Source organism: Notothenia rossii, assembly GCF_949606895.1.
Source record: "Notothenia rossii genome assembly, chromosome: 7".
Classification (NCBI taxonomy): domain Eukaryota; kingdom Metazoa; phylum Chordata; class Actinopteri; order Perciformes; family Nototheniidae; genus Notothenia; species Notothenia rossii.
This window is the reverse complement of record NC_136905.1, coordinates 71521442-71537738: the sequence shown is the minus strand read 5'-3', so window position 1 is coordinate 71537738 and position 16297 is coordinate 71521442. Positions and strand designations below refer to the sequence as shown.

Sequence of the window (16297 nt, the reverse complement as noted above, 5' to 3'; positions counted from 1 at the left end):
GTGATATCCGTTTTACAAAATCTGCAAGACAATTGAAAAAAAGTAATCTTTTCGAATATTCTTGCAAATTGTTTATTTGAAACATTTAAAAAACATAATTCAATACATAATTATATAAAAAACGATTTGAATGCTTTTTTTCAACTCAGATTACATGAATAATATACAGACTCATTAACAGCAGGAATAATATTTTAGAATCAAATTCATGACTCATTTTGATAAATACAATTTATTTTTTTAGATAAAAAGTAAAAAAAGAATCCCTGAGAAGGGCCTTCTATTTCCCTTTTTAAATATATTCTAAAAGGCTTACAAAAGTACTTTATAAAGATGACTGCTGACAACACGGGATGCAATGACGAAACCAGAAGAGCATCAGTGTTTGGAACAAAGTATTTGATCCCATCAGCTCGGGGGGTTTTGGTTCTCGGCAAAGAAAAACATTCGAACAAGTGCATAGAAGGAGAGCTTCAAAAAGGTAATGTTCATGAGAAGAAGCAAATTCATGGCTTATTTACGGATCATATCTACAATATAACTACTCTAGCAATATATTTGTTCATCCAACTTGAAGATGGCCATGCTTTTGTAGCAATATTGTTATTATTATTATGAGATTAGATGAGCAGGCACAGTGCTGTTTTTAAAAAATCAATCTCATGTTGCAGCCATAATGAATCTGAGTTTAGGATTGAAGACAGTCTTAAACTACACTAGATCAAACAATATTCACATTCAGTGCATTAATACTTCAGGCTTTGGCTTATTTCCCTCCATCTCTATTCATGGCAGATATATAGCAGCTAGACAGCTTTCCCTTTATTTGTTTACTCAATACAAATGTGGACACTCGACTAAACTAACTTACATGCATGTTTAAATTAACAGTATTATTAATATCCTTTACATATATTCCAAATGTATATTTAGGTTCTTCATTCTTCTTCAGCTGTGACATCTTGCACACATGCACAAAAGATGCTGTCATCCTAAACCCTTCAAATCAGTTGTTTAAATCACTGTATTCAGAAACTACACTGAGGCTTTCTCTTCAATCTTGTTGTATTCTAGCTGTCCTTGAAGGCAAGCGAATTGAAAGGCAAAATCCCAGAGGAATGTACAGGCCGTTTAAGAGTTCAAAGCTATCAGCGGGTCAGAGACAGACATAAACCCAGCAGCAACAAACCCATGCTGTGTGCTGCTACGAAAGCCGAGTTCCTGAACGTGATCCGGCCTTCCACTGCAGGGTACACGCGCTTCATGTCCGAGATGTATTTGGAAAATACAGAAATGTCCATATCACCTGCAAGAGGCAGCAAAGTTACGACTTTCTTGGTATTTGGTTGTTATTTTATGATGTGTTCCACATAAAAGTTTATATCCTTGCTGTCACAGCTTAAAGCCTCCTGTTCTCTATTTTTACAATGCTATGAGAAACAGCTGCACAGCAATTAAATGCATCCAATTTAGATAAAACATTCTTTACCAGAGTGAGTTTAAATAAGTACACCACGGGGGGGACTTCTAAAAATGAGTGAACAAGGACTCTCTCCTAACACGTGATCACTGAAAGACAAATTGCACCCTGCAGTGCCTTGCTTAGGAGGACAGCTGCAGTCATTTCAAGTGAGTTAGACATTTAACTGTCAAGATGAGTGGGTAGTATGAAATGTAAATCATTTTATTAATTGTTTCTATAGCACAGAAGGAAAATCAGCTCACAAACAAGAGCTAAAGCTAACGGCTCTGTGAGGACTGTGTTGAAGCACAGTTGTGTTAGAGCTAATGCTAACATCAGCACGCTAACATTTGCTAAAAATTACTCAACACCAAATAGCCCACAGTTCAGGCTGTTCAAAAACATCATCTCAACGGTTTAGTTGCAAACATTTCTCAGTTTTTTCATTTGAATTGTGACAGGGACAAACACAGTTTGAGAAATCTGAACCAGATAACCAGCTCATTGCAGTAAAACAGTGAAAGTTCAGAGGCTTATTCTAACATCTTTTAATCAGTTCTCCATTCTTAACATGTTTCACACGCACCTGAAAGTGCTTTGAGTTCATTTTAGATTCACTTCTGTAACTCCCCTTAACCACACATCATCAAAACACACTGATTAATGCTCCAAATCCTCCATTCAGATTACATTAACAACGTATAAACATTCTTACCTGTGTTATGTTTCAGTAACTCGTCCTTGATCATGGTAAAGCCATCGCCTCCGCCCACTATGTAAGAAGGCATCACCACAGTGTACGTCTTCTCGGGGTCGACCGGTTCATATTTGGGAACACGACACTCGGTGCAGAGCATGGACAAGGACACCACTCGCTGGTTCACGGGTTTGGAAAGGTCATACTGAACATGAATGCCTAGAAATGTCCAAGAGAAGATAAGGAAATGTTATGTATAGTTTCCGTTTTCCTCAGAGCTATCAACAACAGGATATGTTGAAACAGCGGTCTCTGTCCAAAGCTAAAGACATTTGTCCACTGGTGACTTTGCAGGCTATTACTGTAGATAAGAATAACATGAGAGTGGAATCAATCATCCAACTGTTGGCAGGGAAGCCAATAAGTCAATTACCCAAAATGTAAAATGATTCTACTAATGCTAAATATGACCTGAGGATGTAAAAGTTCAAATGATTCAAGAGGACTCCAGGGGAAACAGGTGGAAAAAAAGGAACCGGAAGACAAACCTGAGACTTGAAGAAATTCTCCAGACATGCTTCCATATCTGTGAATGGAGTGCTCAAAGGCCTTCTTCACTGTGGATCCCTTTATCTTGACCAAGTCAAAGGTCCCTCCGAATGGTAAGACGGTGAGGATTTCCTCCATTGTTATGGAACCTTAAAGTTAGGGAAAATACTGGTACATTTTAAAAGTAACTACAACTGCAGCCTTTGTAATGAAGAACTTATGTTGAAAGAAAGTACCATTTTTGTAGTGCTCGTCTATAGCTGTCCGTACGGCACCGCTATTCAGCATACAAATGCCCACATGATTCCATTGAAGCTCACTTGAATATTTTATGTTGTGATAAATCTGGCAATGCAAAATGGTAAACATGTTATAAAGAAGTCAAACTCCGCTTCCTGGGAAAAGTGAATCTCCTGTTGTAATGTGCCTAAGGGGTATTTCTTTCAATCTGCTCCCAAAACCCCTGCAGGCTCTTTCAATTCCACAAATTCCCACCTAATGCTGAACATGCAGAGGCAGGATCTGAGAATGGTTACAAATACTCTCAGGTTCACATTTATCGGAAATTAGTGACTAAGTCAAACTGCCATTCTATTTTCTCAGTGGCTACTAGACTGTTTACCAAAGTGAGGAAGCCACTAAAGTCGCCTGTATTCTGTAAATGAATCAACAAATGAAGGTAATGTTTGCCTGTGATAATTACCATAGCATCACAGATCAGGTTTCCAAGGTTACACTCCCGAAATCGACACTCTTCAAACGTCCCATTGAGGTAGACTAAGGTCTGTCCGACGTACTGGGAGGAATACTGAGCCAAGTCTTTCTTCCACTCTTCAATGTCAGCGAGGATATCTGGGTCTGAGGAAGCAACAAGACGAATGAAGCTTGTTCAAATGATTAGATTTAAAAATGTGCAAGTAGTTAAAGCTTCCATTTTAAAAGCTGTGTAAACATCACAGTAAGTATCAACATTATGCCAACGTTAATTATAGCTTCACTTGGACACATCGACATGTCAAGTCAAATCTTTGTTTTGTTTTTTGGGGAACGGTTAAAAATTCAAGCATGGACCCGTTTTAATTACTGTAATTGTAGTCTACCTTGAGGAATGCTGTTGTCCATTAGGATGGGGTTCCCAACTGCTTTTACCACATTCCCAGCCTGGTCAAAGGTAACTTTTAGGTATCCGAGGTATTTCCCAAAGGCAAAGGCCTGCACCACCGGCACATTCCTCCCATCATTGGATCTCACCATGAAAGGGTACAGACCTGCTGGCACTTCAGTGGATGGGGGTTTTCCTGCCAAGACAGTTTGCAGAGCACCGTTTCTCACTTCCCGTTGCAGTGAAGGTAAAACCATGCATTTTGATCTTGTGATTTTTTCCCTATTGTTGTATCTACATTTGCTAAAACTGAAACTGCAGCTGAATTGAACAAAATACAGTTAAAAAAACTAGTTAAACACAGTCAGCATCTCCTGGTTAGGATTACTTCATTGTTCATTGTTAAGGATGTTTTTACCTGGGGCCAGATTATAATTCTCTCTTTCTCTACAAAACATTGAGAACAACTGGTAAAACACTATATTAAAACAGTTTCACGTTAAAAATCAAGGCTTCCCAGAGGACAAGCTACTGTACAGTAAAGGCTAATTTCTATAATTGTTCAAATCCCTTGTTTAAAAGATCAATATTTTAAAAAAGGATTGTAAAAATCTTCTTTAATCTGGATACAAATTAAATTAACAGGTTTTAAAGATACAAGAAAGAAAATGTTGTTGCCACTAGATCAGACCCGAATGAAATAAAATAGGAAAACAAGTACCAGTATAGAGGAATGTGTTGGTGTGTCCCCCGATAACGACATCAATCCCTCTCACACGTTTGGCGATTTCTTGATCCATGGCAAAGCCAGAGTGGCCCAGGGCGATGATCTTATTATAGCCCAAGGTTTCCAGCTTATCGACCTGAACCTGAAGTGCCTTCACCTCATCCTCAAATGTAAGATGTTGGCCTAACACAGGGGGGTGGGGGGGAATTAATTATAAGAAACCTCTGTTGTACATTTACTGTGGTCTGAGCTTCATGCATATACTGGACAAACATGAACTGCTTCATGCAACAATGTGCCAAAAATTAATTCAACACTTCATCAATCAAACTACAGGTTATTCTTTTTACCTGGCATGGATAGGAAGGGGGTCTCTGCAGTGGTGTAGCCAACCACAGCCACTTTCTCTACGCCCACATTTATGACAGTGTAGGGCTGGTAGTAGCCGCTGAGTTTTGAGGCCAGGGTCTGGTCTGGTTTTATGTTTGCACTCACCATAGAGCAATTTACATTTTGGAGGAAGGGCTTGATCAGACCTTCCACTCCATTGTCAAACTCATGATTTCCAAAAGCCTTGATATAGAAAAACAGAATTGCATTAGCTGATGGAATCCAGTGATTTTTAATGCAATGTCAGTATAACGCCCAAAACAACATATTCAGCTGTTGTAAAATTCCCAATTTAAAGAGTATTTATTTACCATGGCATCATAACCGAGTTTGTTCATGAAGTGAGCTGCTTCGGCGCCTTTATAGTAGTTGAACCAAACAGTCCCCTGAAACTGGTCTCCAGCATCCAGGAACAAAACATTCTTCTCCTTTTTCCGGATCTCCGACACTTTAGTGAACCTCCTAGCGACCCCAGCGAAACATGGACCCCTTGATGAACACTTCCCCGAGTCAACGCTGGTCTCCTCAATCCGGGCATGGTTGTCGTTAGTGTGAAGCAGTGTCACCTCGAAAGTCGACGCTGTGCCCGAACAGTTTAGAAAGAAGTAGAGCGAGGTCAGGAGAGCGCACCGAGACGTCCAGACGCTCATCGTGCCGTTGTGCGTAAAAACGCAACAGTGACCAAGAATGTATAGCACTCGAAAAAAGGCGTGGGCTTTTCCCCTCAAGAAGGATGTGTCAAAACGAAGAGGGGATACAGTCGGGGTCACATCATTCCCGAATAGAAAAATATAAATAAAGTATAAAGTAAAAGCGTCTGCAGTAAAGGTCAGCTTATATGTAAACTTCAAGCACAACAACTTTTGGGATGCCGTTTTTTAGGGACATATGGGACAACTTTTGTGTGTTTGAAAAAAAATCTATCAGCCTTTACCCTTTATATGTTGCAGATGTTTCTTGGCTGTAATAGGATTTCAAATTTAGAATAAATACAAATGCTAAGACTTTCCATCATTATAATCGGTCAGATATAACATATTGGTTCTCTTTTCAACTTTTCACTATCTGACAATTATTAGGTAGGCTAGTACTCCCTATTGTTTCCTCTTTTTCTAATGAATGACGGAACACACACTTCTCTTTGGAGTAAAAGTGAACTCACTGATCTGTCTGCTCTCAGTGCCCCTCACTCAACAGCACCACTTGGTGGAGAGACTCTGACCCTGTTGACCGCCAATAATCTTTTTCTCATAAATCAAATATATATAACCCAGAATACTGTAGGATAATGGTTATATCCACAAAAATACCACCACTGTGAACTGTACATAATGAATATATGGAAACCTCATAGACAAGAATAATTTAATTAAATGATTAAAATCTTGTATTTTGGGAAAAATGCTATAGGTTTCATTGGCCTTGAAGAATAATTTTTTTATTTGTAGCAGCCTTTATTTATATATTTTCCATTGCAACTGTTGGAATGACAACAATACTTTTCTCCTTTTCTTTCTTAAACTGATTTACTAGTACACTTTTGGGTTCCATGAGCATTTATCCCTAGTTTCTGGTGAAGGAGCTGCAGCAGAAAATGTCTTGTCAGAGACAAAGTGAGAAACAAATATAAATAGTTTTCAGCCTTCATAAAGCAACCTCACACACATAAAAAACTTGAGACTACAATTTGAAAAGACATTAGGGGTTTAAAAAATGAAAGGACTTACCCAAGAATGAACAATGTTGCGTGCATCATTGCACAAAGGTTTATGCGTTAAATCAAGAGCAAATCTCATTGGCCTTTGCAGGAAGGCTGAGTTCATATCCCCAAGTGTTCACTGAGAGGCTGCAAGAGAACCAGCCAGTTTATCTGTGCTAAAACTTTATAGCAGCAGACACACAGCTATCATAAATGAACTGAGCCTTGTAGAAATGCATGAAACATGAAGATATACTGATTGTATTGTGTGCATTTCCTTTCTAATAAAACATTTGACTTGTGTGGTATCTGCTCTCCAAGTTGAATGATAACCCTAGTCCTTCACAGATGTGCAACAGCTTCCAGAGTTGGGCGTACAACAGTCGACGAAACAAATAAAGGTTTCATTTGGTGCAGTTTAACACAGGAGCTGACATAGACAGATGGCATATTTGTGAAACTTAAGCGTAAACACGCAGTAATTATAGGTTCCCAAACCTTTGAGGAATGATAAATTCCCCTGTCTTCTTTCTCCTATTTAGTCCTCCTCTGGGGCTCTTAAAAAGGTTACTGTACAAAACAATCTCATCTGGCAAGCAGCTTTGATACAGTGGGTTACTTCTAAGTATTTTTGTGAAGTAAGGTGAAAGTGTTTCTCCAATAAATCATCTATTTTTCTTGTACTCTCATTCATACGGTTCTTTAAATGAAACACGAGCTGTGAAGTCAACCCTGCATTTCTAAGGTTTATATGTTTATACTGATAATTTATGTTTCTCTAACATTATCACCAGACTGTTCTTTTACATATTGCTGACAGGGTGAGGAATGTCATTGATGATTGTGTCTAACTTCCACCTTGTGCCTGCCCTGTTCTATAACCTCTCCGTTTCACACTCACCAAGCGTGTGGGTCTCCTCTCGCTATCGCCCTCCGTGTCTTTCTGCACAAACAAAACACGTACAGTGTACACACACACACACACACACACACACACACACACACACACACACACACACACACACACACACACACACACACACACACACACACACACACACACACACACACACACACACACACACACACACACACACACACACACACACACACACACACACACACACACATACACATACACAACTTTTACCTTCAGGAAGCAGTAAATCAATCTGAAGCTCACATAATCAAGTCCTATTCTTCTCATATCACAGAGGAGCAGGTCAATTACAATATTTGCCATTTACTGTATACCTCTGGGTAATCATCCTTTAAATGTTAAAATGAGGCCGTCTGTGATACTGCAGCTGCATGCGGTGAATGCTTAGAGACAATTATGCATTATGCAACTAAACACAAGTGACTGACACAATGGTATCACTGCAGCATCATTGTCAGGGCTTAATAAATCAATGCTACGCTTCCTTTTTCCCCCTCCTCAACATGTGGACCAGATCCGGCTCTTATAAGTGCAATAAACTCTTGCCTGCCTGCAGTCAGTCTCCCATCTGACCATGCAGTCTCCAAATGGACTCATCCTCTTCCTCTAAAGCCAAAATGGACTGACCGCAGTAAAACAAGCCTGTTACTAATCAGTCATCTTCACCACTTAGCGCCTTATTTCCTCTTACATGTATTCCTCCAGGGAATATAATTCTGCTCTATATAGTGCATTTAGGTATACACTCCTCCCACCCCTTCCTGGAAGCTGTGGGCTGAAATGCTCCAAGCAAGCAGCCTTTTACTTGAGAGACCCATACAATATTTGCAGAGAGCATCTCCCAAAAATGGGGCACACATTCTCCAAAATGTGACACAGTTCCCTACATGGTGCCTCCAGCTCCTTTAGATGATCACTGGATCTCGAAAGTTAAAAGCCCACAGAGCCTCTAGTTGTAAATAGTAGCCCATATCTCTCCAGATGCATTTTTTAGCAGGGGGCCTTTGAGGGCTGATTGGCGGAGCAGAAGGCACCATATGCCATCAGACCAGGCTGGGACACACTGCAGTGGGACGGGTGCTGCTCCTCAACATGTGTCCTATTTCTGAGCCTCTCATTGTAATCCTACCACACACAGTGGTGGAGGAAGTACGCAGATCCTATACTGAAGTCAAAGATAGGCTCGCCCCATTACATTTAAATGTAACTCAAGTTGTACAACAACAGTAAAATATATTTGAGTTTAGAAAATAATTATGATATTGTATTGTCTTTTAAAGAATGTATTTGTAGAAGCATTTAAAGAAATACCGATTTATATATTACACTCCTATGATTTGCACTCTGCATTTGTCTTCCTAGTCAGCCCCTGATGCCTACATTACCCATAATGCAACTTGACTGCTGACATTTTGTTTGAGATTCAAGCAGAGGAGTGGAGCTGGCTACAGAGGTCTGGTAAGCACACTTACTTTCAACTCCACAACATCACACTTTTTTCAATTAAAAACTGGAGTCTTCAGACTACAACCGATACTGACTCAAGGGACCATTTATTACATTTCACAAGTCTTGCCCCAGCATCAAAAGGCTTTAAACAACTTTGTTATACATGTGCAGTAGTAGTTTCCAAGACCCTTTTAAACAGATTTGATGAATAAAATGACTATTGCACTTCCTCTTTACATTTGATTGCAGAGAACTTGTTTTATCTACTTTTTACACTGCTTTGTGAAAAGGTTGCTTCTCTCCATTTTAATTAGGCGCTGTTCCACTAAATTCAGAGTGGTTTTGTGTCTGCTTAATTAGTGTGAATGCATTCCACTATAGTCCTTCAAATCTTTATGCTTCCCCTTATTTCAGCCAATACTTTGGCTCTCAATAACTTCAGCATACTTTCAGCTACAGAAACCATTCAAATATCAAACTATTCAAACTTCATATTGACTTCAACATATTTTATGCATTATTGGTGATGTATGGTTTTAGTCGAAAAGTTTGCAGTCAAAATGTTCTGCTGCTTTCCCAATCCTTTTTACTTTCTTTTCTCTTCTTACACATTCATTCGCTCCTGCTTACATCTGATATTTAACTCCTTCAGCCAACTTTCAGCTGCAGAAACTATTCAATTATTCAGCTATTTCAGGACATTGAGGCTATACATGTTGTTGTTTATACCTTTTTTAAATCTTTTCTTTTAAATATTAAGCATCTTCACTATTTTTCCTACTCTTCCATTTTAACATTTCACTTTCAAGTTTTCAACAAAGTCATTGCAATGCATTTGAGCTGTAACCATTTTGATTCAAATCATTTCACTTTTCTGCATTTCTCTGCTAAGTTCAGCAACACACTTACTTAGTTTTTGTAGCTAAAAGCAGCTACCATTCAAATAATAACATATTCTGCCTTTTCTGCATTTTCAGCTTAATTCAGCCACAAATGTTCACAGTTTACAGCATTCGCACGCATTTCCTGCAGGAAATGCATTTTCTAGTTGTTAATTACAGTCCAATGTTTCCGTTGAGTTAATACAGCATTATCAATTAGGTGTGTAAATGACACAATCTTATTTGTGTGTTTGTTTTATGGCTTCATGGGATTTGTTTTGTTTTTTGGATGAGGTAGATCAGCTGCCTAATCAAGGAAAGTGCTTACAGGTGCGCCTGATTATGTTCTCTTAGCAGTTGGGCACAAGATGTAAGAAGATAGGTAAGATAATCTGCAGTAAGTGACATTATAGTGTGCTCCCTGTTAGGGATGGGTTCACACACTAAAAGTGTCAGCAGTAACATGAAGATCTTCCGTTGATTGTATGGTCATTGTTGTGTGTGATTTGGAAATTTGCTCGGTTGAACTCACCCCGTACTGACGGATATATGTTCCAGGTAGGTGAGGCTGAGAAGGTAAAATGCCATTCAGAGTACAGAAAGCAGATTTGATTAGCTTTGGGTTATTTTTCTTCGGTTTATTATAGATTTACTGGTATTCCAATTTTTATTTTTCGTATTTTGTTTCAAACTTTGTCAGTAAATACAATTTTTCCCCTACTTACTACTTTTAAATCCAGGCTGAAGACTTTTCTTTTTGCCGCTGCTTTTAATTGAAACTGAGCGGTTGTGTTTCATTTTTGGTTAATGAACATTTGGGGCTAGTAACCCCAGGGAATCCGTGTCTGGGGACTTTGCCCTGGCTGGTTTTCTCTGTGTATGCTCGGGACGTATGTGCCATACGAGCGTACACAGCTCATGTTCGGAGAAACCTTAAAGAAAGGCATCAGTAAAGTGGAACTTCTGTCTAAACTATTCATATCTTAAACTGCACTGTAACTTTTTATTCATGTACTTTTTATTAATGTGTTTTTTCTTTTAATGTTTCTTTTAATGTTTCTTTTATTACCTTTTCTTTTTAATGACTGTTTTTAAATGCTTTTGTCTGTATGTCTTTCATTTTTGCAAAGCACCTTGAATTGCCTTGTGTTGAAAGGTGCTATATAAATAAACTTGCCTTGCCTTACTTTTTTTCTCCCGTGGTTCTTCAACGTCCTTTTTCAAAGTTATATTTGTTTCGGTGCCAAACCACCTCATCTGCCCTTTACATAGTGTGGCATCACGGCAGTAGTTGTATCCAAAAATATATAGAATACCATTGTTAATCTATGTTTTAGAGGTAACCTTTTAACACTGTATATATTTTTGCAGTGTGTCAGTTAAACTTAATGTGTATTTTTTTATATATATTTGTCAAATTCTTGGTTAAATCTTAGGTTCCCTAACTGTACTATGTATTCATGTTCTCCTACAATGAGCAAATATTGTAGAAGAATGATATACTCAATATAGGGAAGTGTAAGTCACTTGAGAAAACAAAGTTTTAGCCTGTTCTAAATTCACTATAGAATACTATCTCTGAAATTTGAAAAAAAATATCTGCTCTTGTTTTGGTGAAGCATTTCAATGCACAGCCTTCAGTTGGTTGTCAGCTCTTGCTATTATAACACACATCAAATGGTCTCTGTAAACAGATTTAATGCTTTTTGCTCCTTTTTATATGCAGACTTCCTTCTGGGACACAGAAGTACACACAAGACACATGAGATCCAGGTTACAAACATGGCTGATCTAGCTGCTCAGCTCGGTCATTTCTCCCGTGTCTCATCCCTTAAACATATGGAAGCTGTGGTTAGAAGCAGCCATCCCTACAGCGATGGTTTGGATAGGTTGAGAGGGAGGGGTTGGCTCTCATAACAACAAGGGATCTGCCCTGATTACGCTTTGCCCCATTTGGTATCTTTCTCTACAGCTGTCGATTAAGGATAGAAATAGATTATTCATAACTAAAAGATCGGCCCCAAAAATATGTGAAAAGAGCACATGATTTATCGAATAAATTGTAACAGTGTAAAATGAGTCTGAAGTGTTTGTTGAGACACAGTAGTTTTTATATTTCTGTCACAAAGCTGCATAAATATAGATATATGTTTTTTATATAACCTTACAGTAAAATGTGAAATAGTTATCTTAGAGTTACCAACACACAGAGAATCATTTATCAGCCATTTTCTGCTAATTAGTTTTAGTTTAATGAGCAACAAATTCTCTTTTAATATGACCTGCTGTGATCTGTTTAGAGATCACATCTGTTAAAGGGAAATTGGATTACATCTCATTAAGACTCATGCAGATATCTGACTACTCATCGCTATTTAGAAAATAAAAGACATGTCATGCAAAATGCATTATTATGACCTTTTGACAGTTACCAAATACATTTTAGAAGAGACTTAGTTACACAATGCTGACCTTGGTAAAACATTTGTCAATTGTCAATGTACTTCACATGTGGTCAGGTTATGAGGTCTAGAGAGCATGACCTGAAGACCTGCGGACCTCAGGGCAGTCAGCTGACAATTTGTGGAAAACACCTTGTGTGTGTTTAAATCCACATGACTATTCTATATCCACAAGAGACCCTTTTTGGTACAATTCAGATATTTCATTCAGGAGTTTGAGAGACTAAAACCACTGTAAATATTGAATCTCTTTATAGACAAAATGATGCTATTGTCCCCCTGTCTGTTAGAGCAATTGTTTTCTAGTTCCCTTTAATGACACCAAGTGGATAATATTATGTTTATAGTTTGTTGGACTGCGTGTAAGGGGCAGCAATGCAAATTTCCTGTGTGACAAATGTCTATTTTTGACTTTGATTTTAACCTAGAACACGATGTAATATCAGACATCTTGTACCGCAGACCTACAGCTGATATTCAACTATTCTCCTGTGGAAACTTCTTGGCGAGAAACAGTCAGGTTTAATCACAGCACAGATTTCATTTGAACTATAATGAATTCATGCCAACATCAACAAAGCATTTTCCCTGCCAAATACTGATTAAAAACAGTACAGGAAAGGTATAGTTCAGCACAATCTGATTAATTCAGATAAAAGTAAAATGAGAAAAGCTCTAATTATCACTTCAAGATATTATTATGATTTCTTTAATGTGTAATACTTTGGGTAACTTTTCATTTAACATTCATTACATTGTAAGGTAAAGGCGTTATAGAAACAGTCCTTTGCTTGTATAACGTATCAACTTTAAGGGCTGCTGGATACCTTAATACCTGCTAAGAATAGGACTTTTAGGGCCAGTGTGAGATTTGATTTAGGCATCTACCGTGCTGTGCTGCAATGTGTTTAGAGATCAGGGGAGATAAGGAAACAGAGTCACTGAAATTGCCCCATACTGCTGCTGCTGCCCCTGAACTGGGTCACTCCGGCAGCCTTTTCAAACAACACTACAACCAGAAAACAAAACGAGGTATCGGCAGAAAAGGGCATGTGGATATGTGTGAACCGTGGTAATGGTGTCTGTGTTGAGCCCTGTTTTGGTGCATTAGCAGTGCTGGGCGGTCATGGTCAGTCAAGGGGTACAATCATGAGCTCACAGGAGGGTCTGTTTCACCGAGCGCTGCTTCGCGATCATCTCTGCTGCGCTCAGATACAGAGGAATAACTGTGGCTGCCTGGGGGAGAATTCAAGTGGAAAACAACAGTCGCAGAAATCACACAATTACTTTACCAACAAATATGTTAAAAGCCACTCACCAATTTGGGATTCACAAAGGCGGACAAAATAGAAAGTATAATCAAGCTTCGCAAGAATGTTAATGACAGCTTTCCGCAACAGGAGATAATTCATTAACACCAAAAGCAATTTACAGCTTTCGGAGCTAAAGCACATTGCCTATGGGATTTTCAAGCTATTTATGTATGCTTTGTGAGTTATTCCAGCGTTTAAGTCAATTAGAGATACATCACCACACTCTGTAATGTTCACTTTCCATAGATAAGTGTCACCATCCAGATGCATCTTGCTCATTAAGGTCTGAAAGGCTTTTTAACGCTTTGAAATGTCTTTCCCTGTGTGTCAGTGCAAGTATAAACTGTATGAAGTGACGATAACATGCAGGAAAATTCAATCAAAATACTACAGATAATCAGATACATAAGATAATATGGTTATTGGACTGGTTACACAACCAAGTTAAAACAAAATGAGTTGATTTACAGCAATCCGCTCCACTAAGCAACATTACAAATATCATGTGGTACATACATGGCACATACACCCATCTGTAATAAATCTAAACACCTATGTGATTATAGACAATAACTAACGGCAATAACTGATTTGATGCTCTCGATAACCTCAGTGAAACATACCCTCCTGGGCACCTTGATAGGATACCTTCATGCTCAATGAATCTCAGATGTTTGACACAAATGATCTTGTCAGTTGTTATCTATTATTCTTTTAATGGGCTTGTATGAAGTTTACAACAAAGGTTAGAGTAACTGATGAGGACACCAGAAAGCAGAGCCATGGCCAAGGTAGTTTGGTGACTAGATTTGATAACATTACACTATTTCTCCAATCAGCATTTTATATTTTTCATTGTGTAGAAGGATTTACATCATCCTAGTTGTGATGCAAACCAATGACATTATCAAAACTAAACAATTGATTTGCTATAGATAATTAAGTGTTGGTGTTTAGACAAAGGTTTAGCTGGTTTTGGTGTTGACCTTCAACTCATGACCGCAGGACTTGGCAATGGCCTTGAAATCAAGTCAATCATAATTATGGCTCTCATAGGAGACACTGTTTAGGTTGCTACTCAGGTCGAACTGAGGTCTTTTGCAGGAGACAGTTTTAGCATTTGTTTGCTGTTTAGTTGTTGCACCAGAGATCCCAACTTTTATGTGGAAATGGGATTAAAACAGACCGATGCATCTGCACCGACTCATCACTTGATAGAAAACAACAGACTTCACCTCCCGCTTATCTATTATGTTACGGTTGAGTGAAGGAAGCAGGACCCAAATGCAGATAAGTCTGACTAACCTTTATTTCAAGGATAATGAAAATAACTCGGACAGAACACTCACCATCACCGGTGAACTCAGTCACCAACAAAAGACGAACCAACACTGAACACAGGAAGAGACAAGACTAAATACAGGGAGGGGTAATCACAAGACGAGAAACAGCCGGGCAGGGGAGGAGAAACACAACGGCGACAGGTGAACACAATCAGACAATTACAGGGAGGAAAAACACAGGAAGAAGGACCAGACAATATACACGGAGGAAAACACCCATAACCAGACATACTAAACTACAAACGTGACATATCATAAGAATCCTGACATATTATCATACAATATCTTCTTAATCTTTCATTATTGAACAAAATCCATAATATTGACATTGTGACACTCACAGATGAAAACGTAAGAGTAGACTTGCTGACTTTTTTGAGAGGCAGAGAAAGTGCCCCTGGAAAATTGTAAGATAATGCTACATGGTCAGGATATGGAGCCTAAAGAGCATGACCTGATGACCTGAGGATAGTCAACTGACTTGAAGATTTGTTGAAAACACCATGACTGCACTCATGCACAAATAAATAAGCTTACTAGCACCATGTATTCTTTGGCTTGTCCGCACTAGAGAAGCTGTTTTGGTTTTTGGTAGATCCTTAGATAAAACTTCTTTCTAGAGCAATTTCAGAGACCGTTTTGAATCAACTGTGAGAACACTTTGTGAGACATTGTACTGAAACTTTATGAAAAAACGATGGGGTAGCATATTCATTACTGGTTTCAGTTCCCGCCTTTGGAAAATGGACATTCTCTCTGTGTGTGTGTGTGTGTGTGTGTGTGTGTGTGTGTGTTTCCTGACAAGACTAAAGACTAATTTCACAAGCATGATCCGGCTCTTGAATATTGTCCGATTGCAGCCTCAATGAAGGCAGCGAGTGAACTTGAGAACTGGCATCAAACACTGACTGAGAGTGAGAGGTTCACAGCTTCATGTGTTACTGGCATGGACCCAATGTCAATATCAATGACAGCTATGTTCACACTTCGGAGGTGCAGAAAATGGCAGATTTAATGTGCAATCCTTTTATTGGAACTTCTACTGTTACATGTATTTTTTCTTTTAAGCTAAATCTTATACAGCTTTATGAAGCATACGAAGATTATTGGAAGCACTATATCTTATTTATGGACTTCATAGCAGATGTTGGTGAATCCAGTATGTGCACACATCACATTTCCGTTTTTCACTTTCACTTTTTCATGTCGCTGCACCAATTTTGACTTTTCTCTTTTTGTCTTGATTTGACCTTGACATAATGTAAAGTAATACTCCCAAGATG

General features: G+C 38.6%; 1 protein-coding gene across 1 annotated transcript; it reads right to left on the bottom strand.

Moving 5' to 3' along the window:
- Nucleotides 1-58: 58 nt before the first annotated feature.
- Nucleotides 59-5610, bottom strand: LOC307046277 (snake venom 5'-nucleotidase-like). Its single transcript, XM_079692649.1, has 9 exons — nt 5239-5610; nt 4888-5110; nt 4532-4720; nt 3809-4006; nt 3412-3566; nt 2945-3053; nt 2708-2857; nt 2178-2378; nt 59-1306 (listed from the first exon to the last, which is right to left on the bottom strand). Exons 1-9 carry the CDS (start codon nt 5575-5577, stop codon nt 1149-1151), a joined length of 1722 nt encoding a protein of 573 aa, XP_079548775.1. The 5' UTR covers nt 5578-5610; the 3' UTR covers nt 59-1148.
- Nucleotides 5611-16297: the final 10687 nt, after the last annotated feature.

What these genes read in the sequence shown, in the direction of transcription:
- LOC307046277 (XM_079692649.1), bottom strand. Translation starts at nt 5,577, where the DNA reads ATGAGCGTCTGGACGTCTCGGTGCGCTCTCCTGACCTCGCTCTACTTC. An exon ending in AACTCGGTTATGATGCCATG is followed by an intron (nt 5,111 to 5,238) that starts GTAAATAAATAC and finishes TTCTATATCAAG; the next exon opens with GCTTTTGGAAATCATGAGTT. An exon ending in ACCTGATCTGTGATGCTATG is followed by an intron (nt 3,054 to 3,411) that starts GTAATTATCACA and finishes TTGCATTGCCAG; the next exon opens with ATTTATCACAACATAAAATA.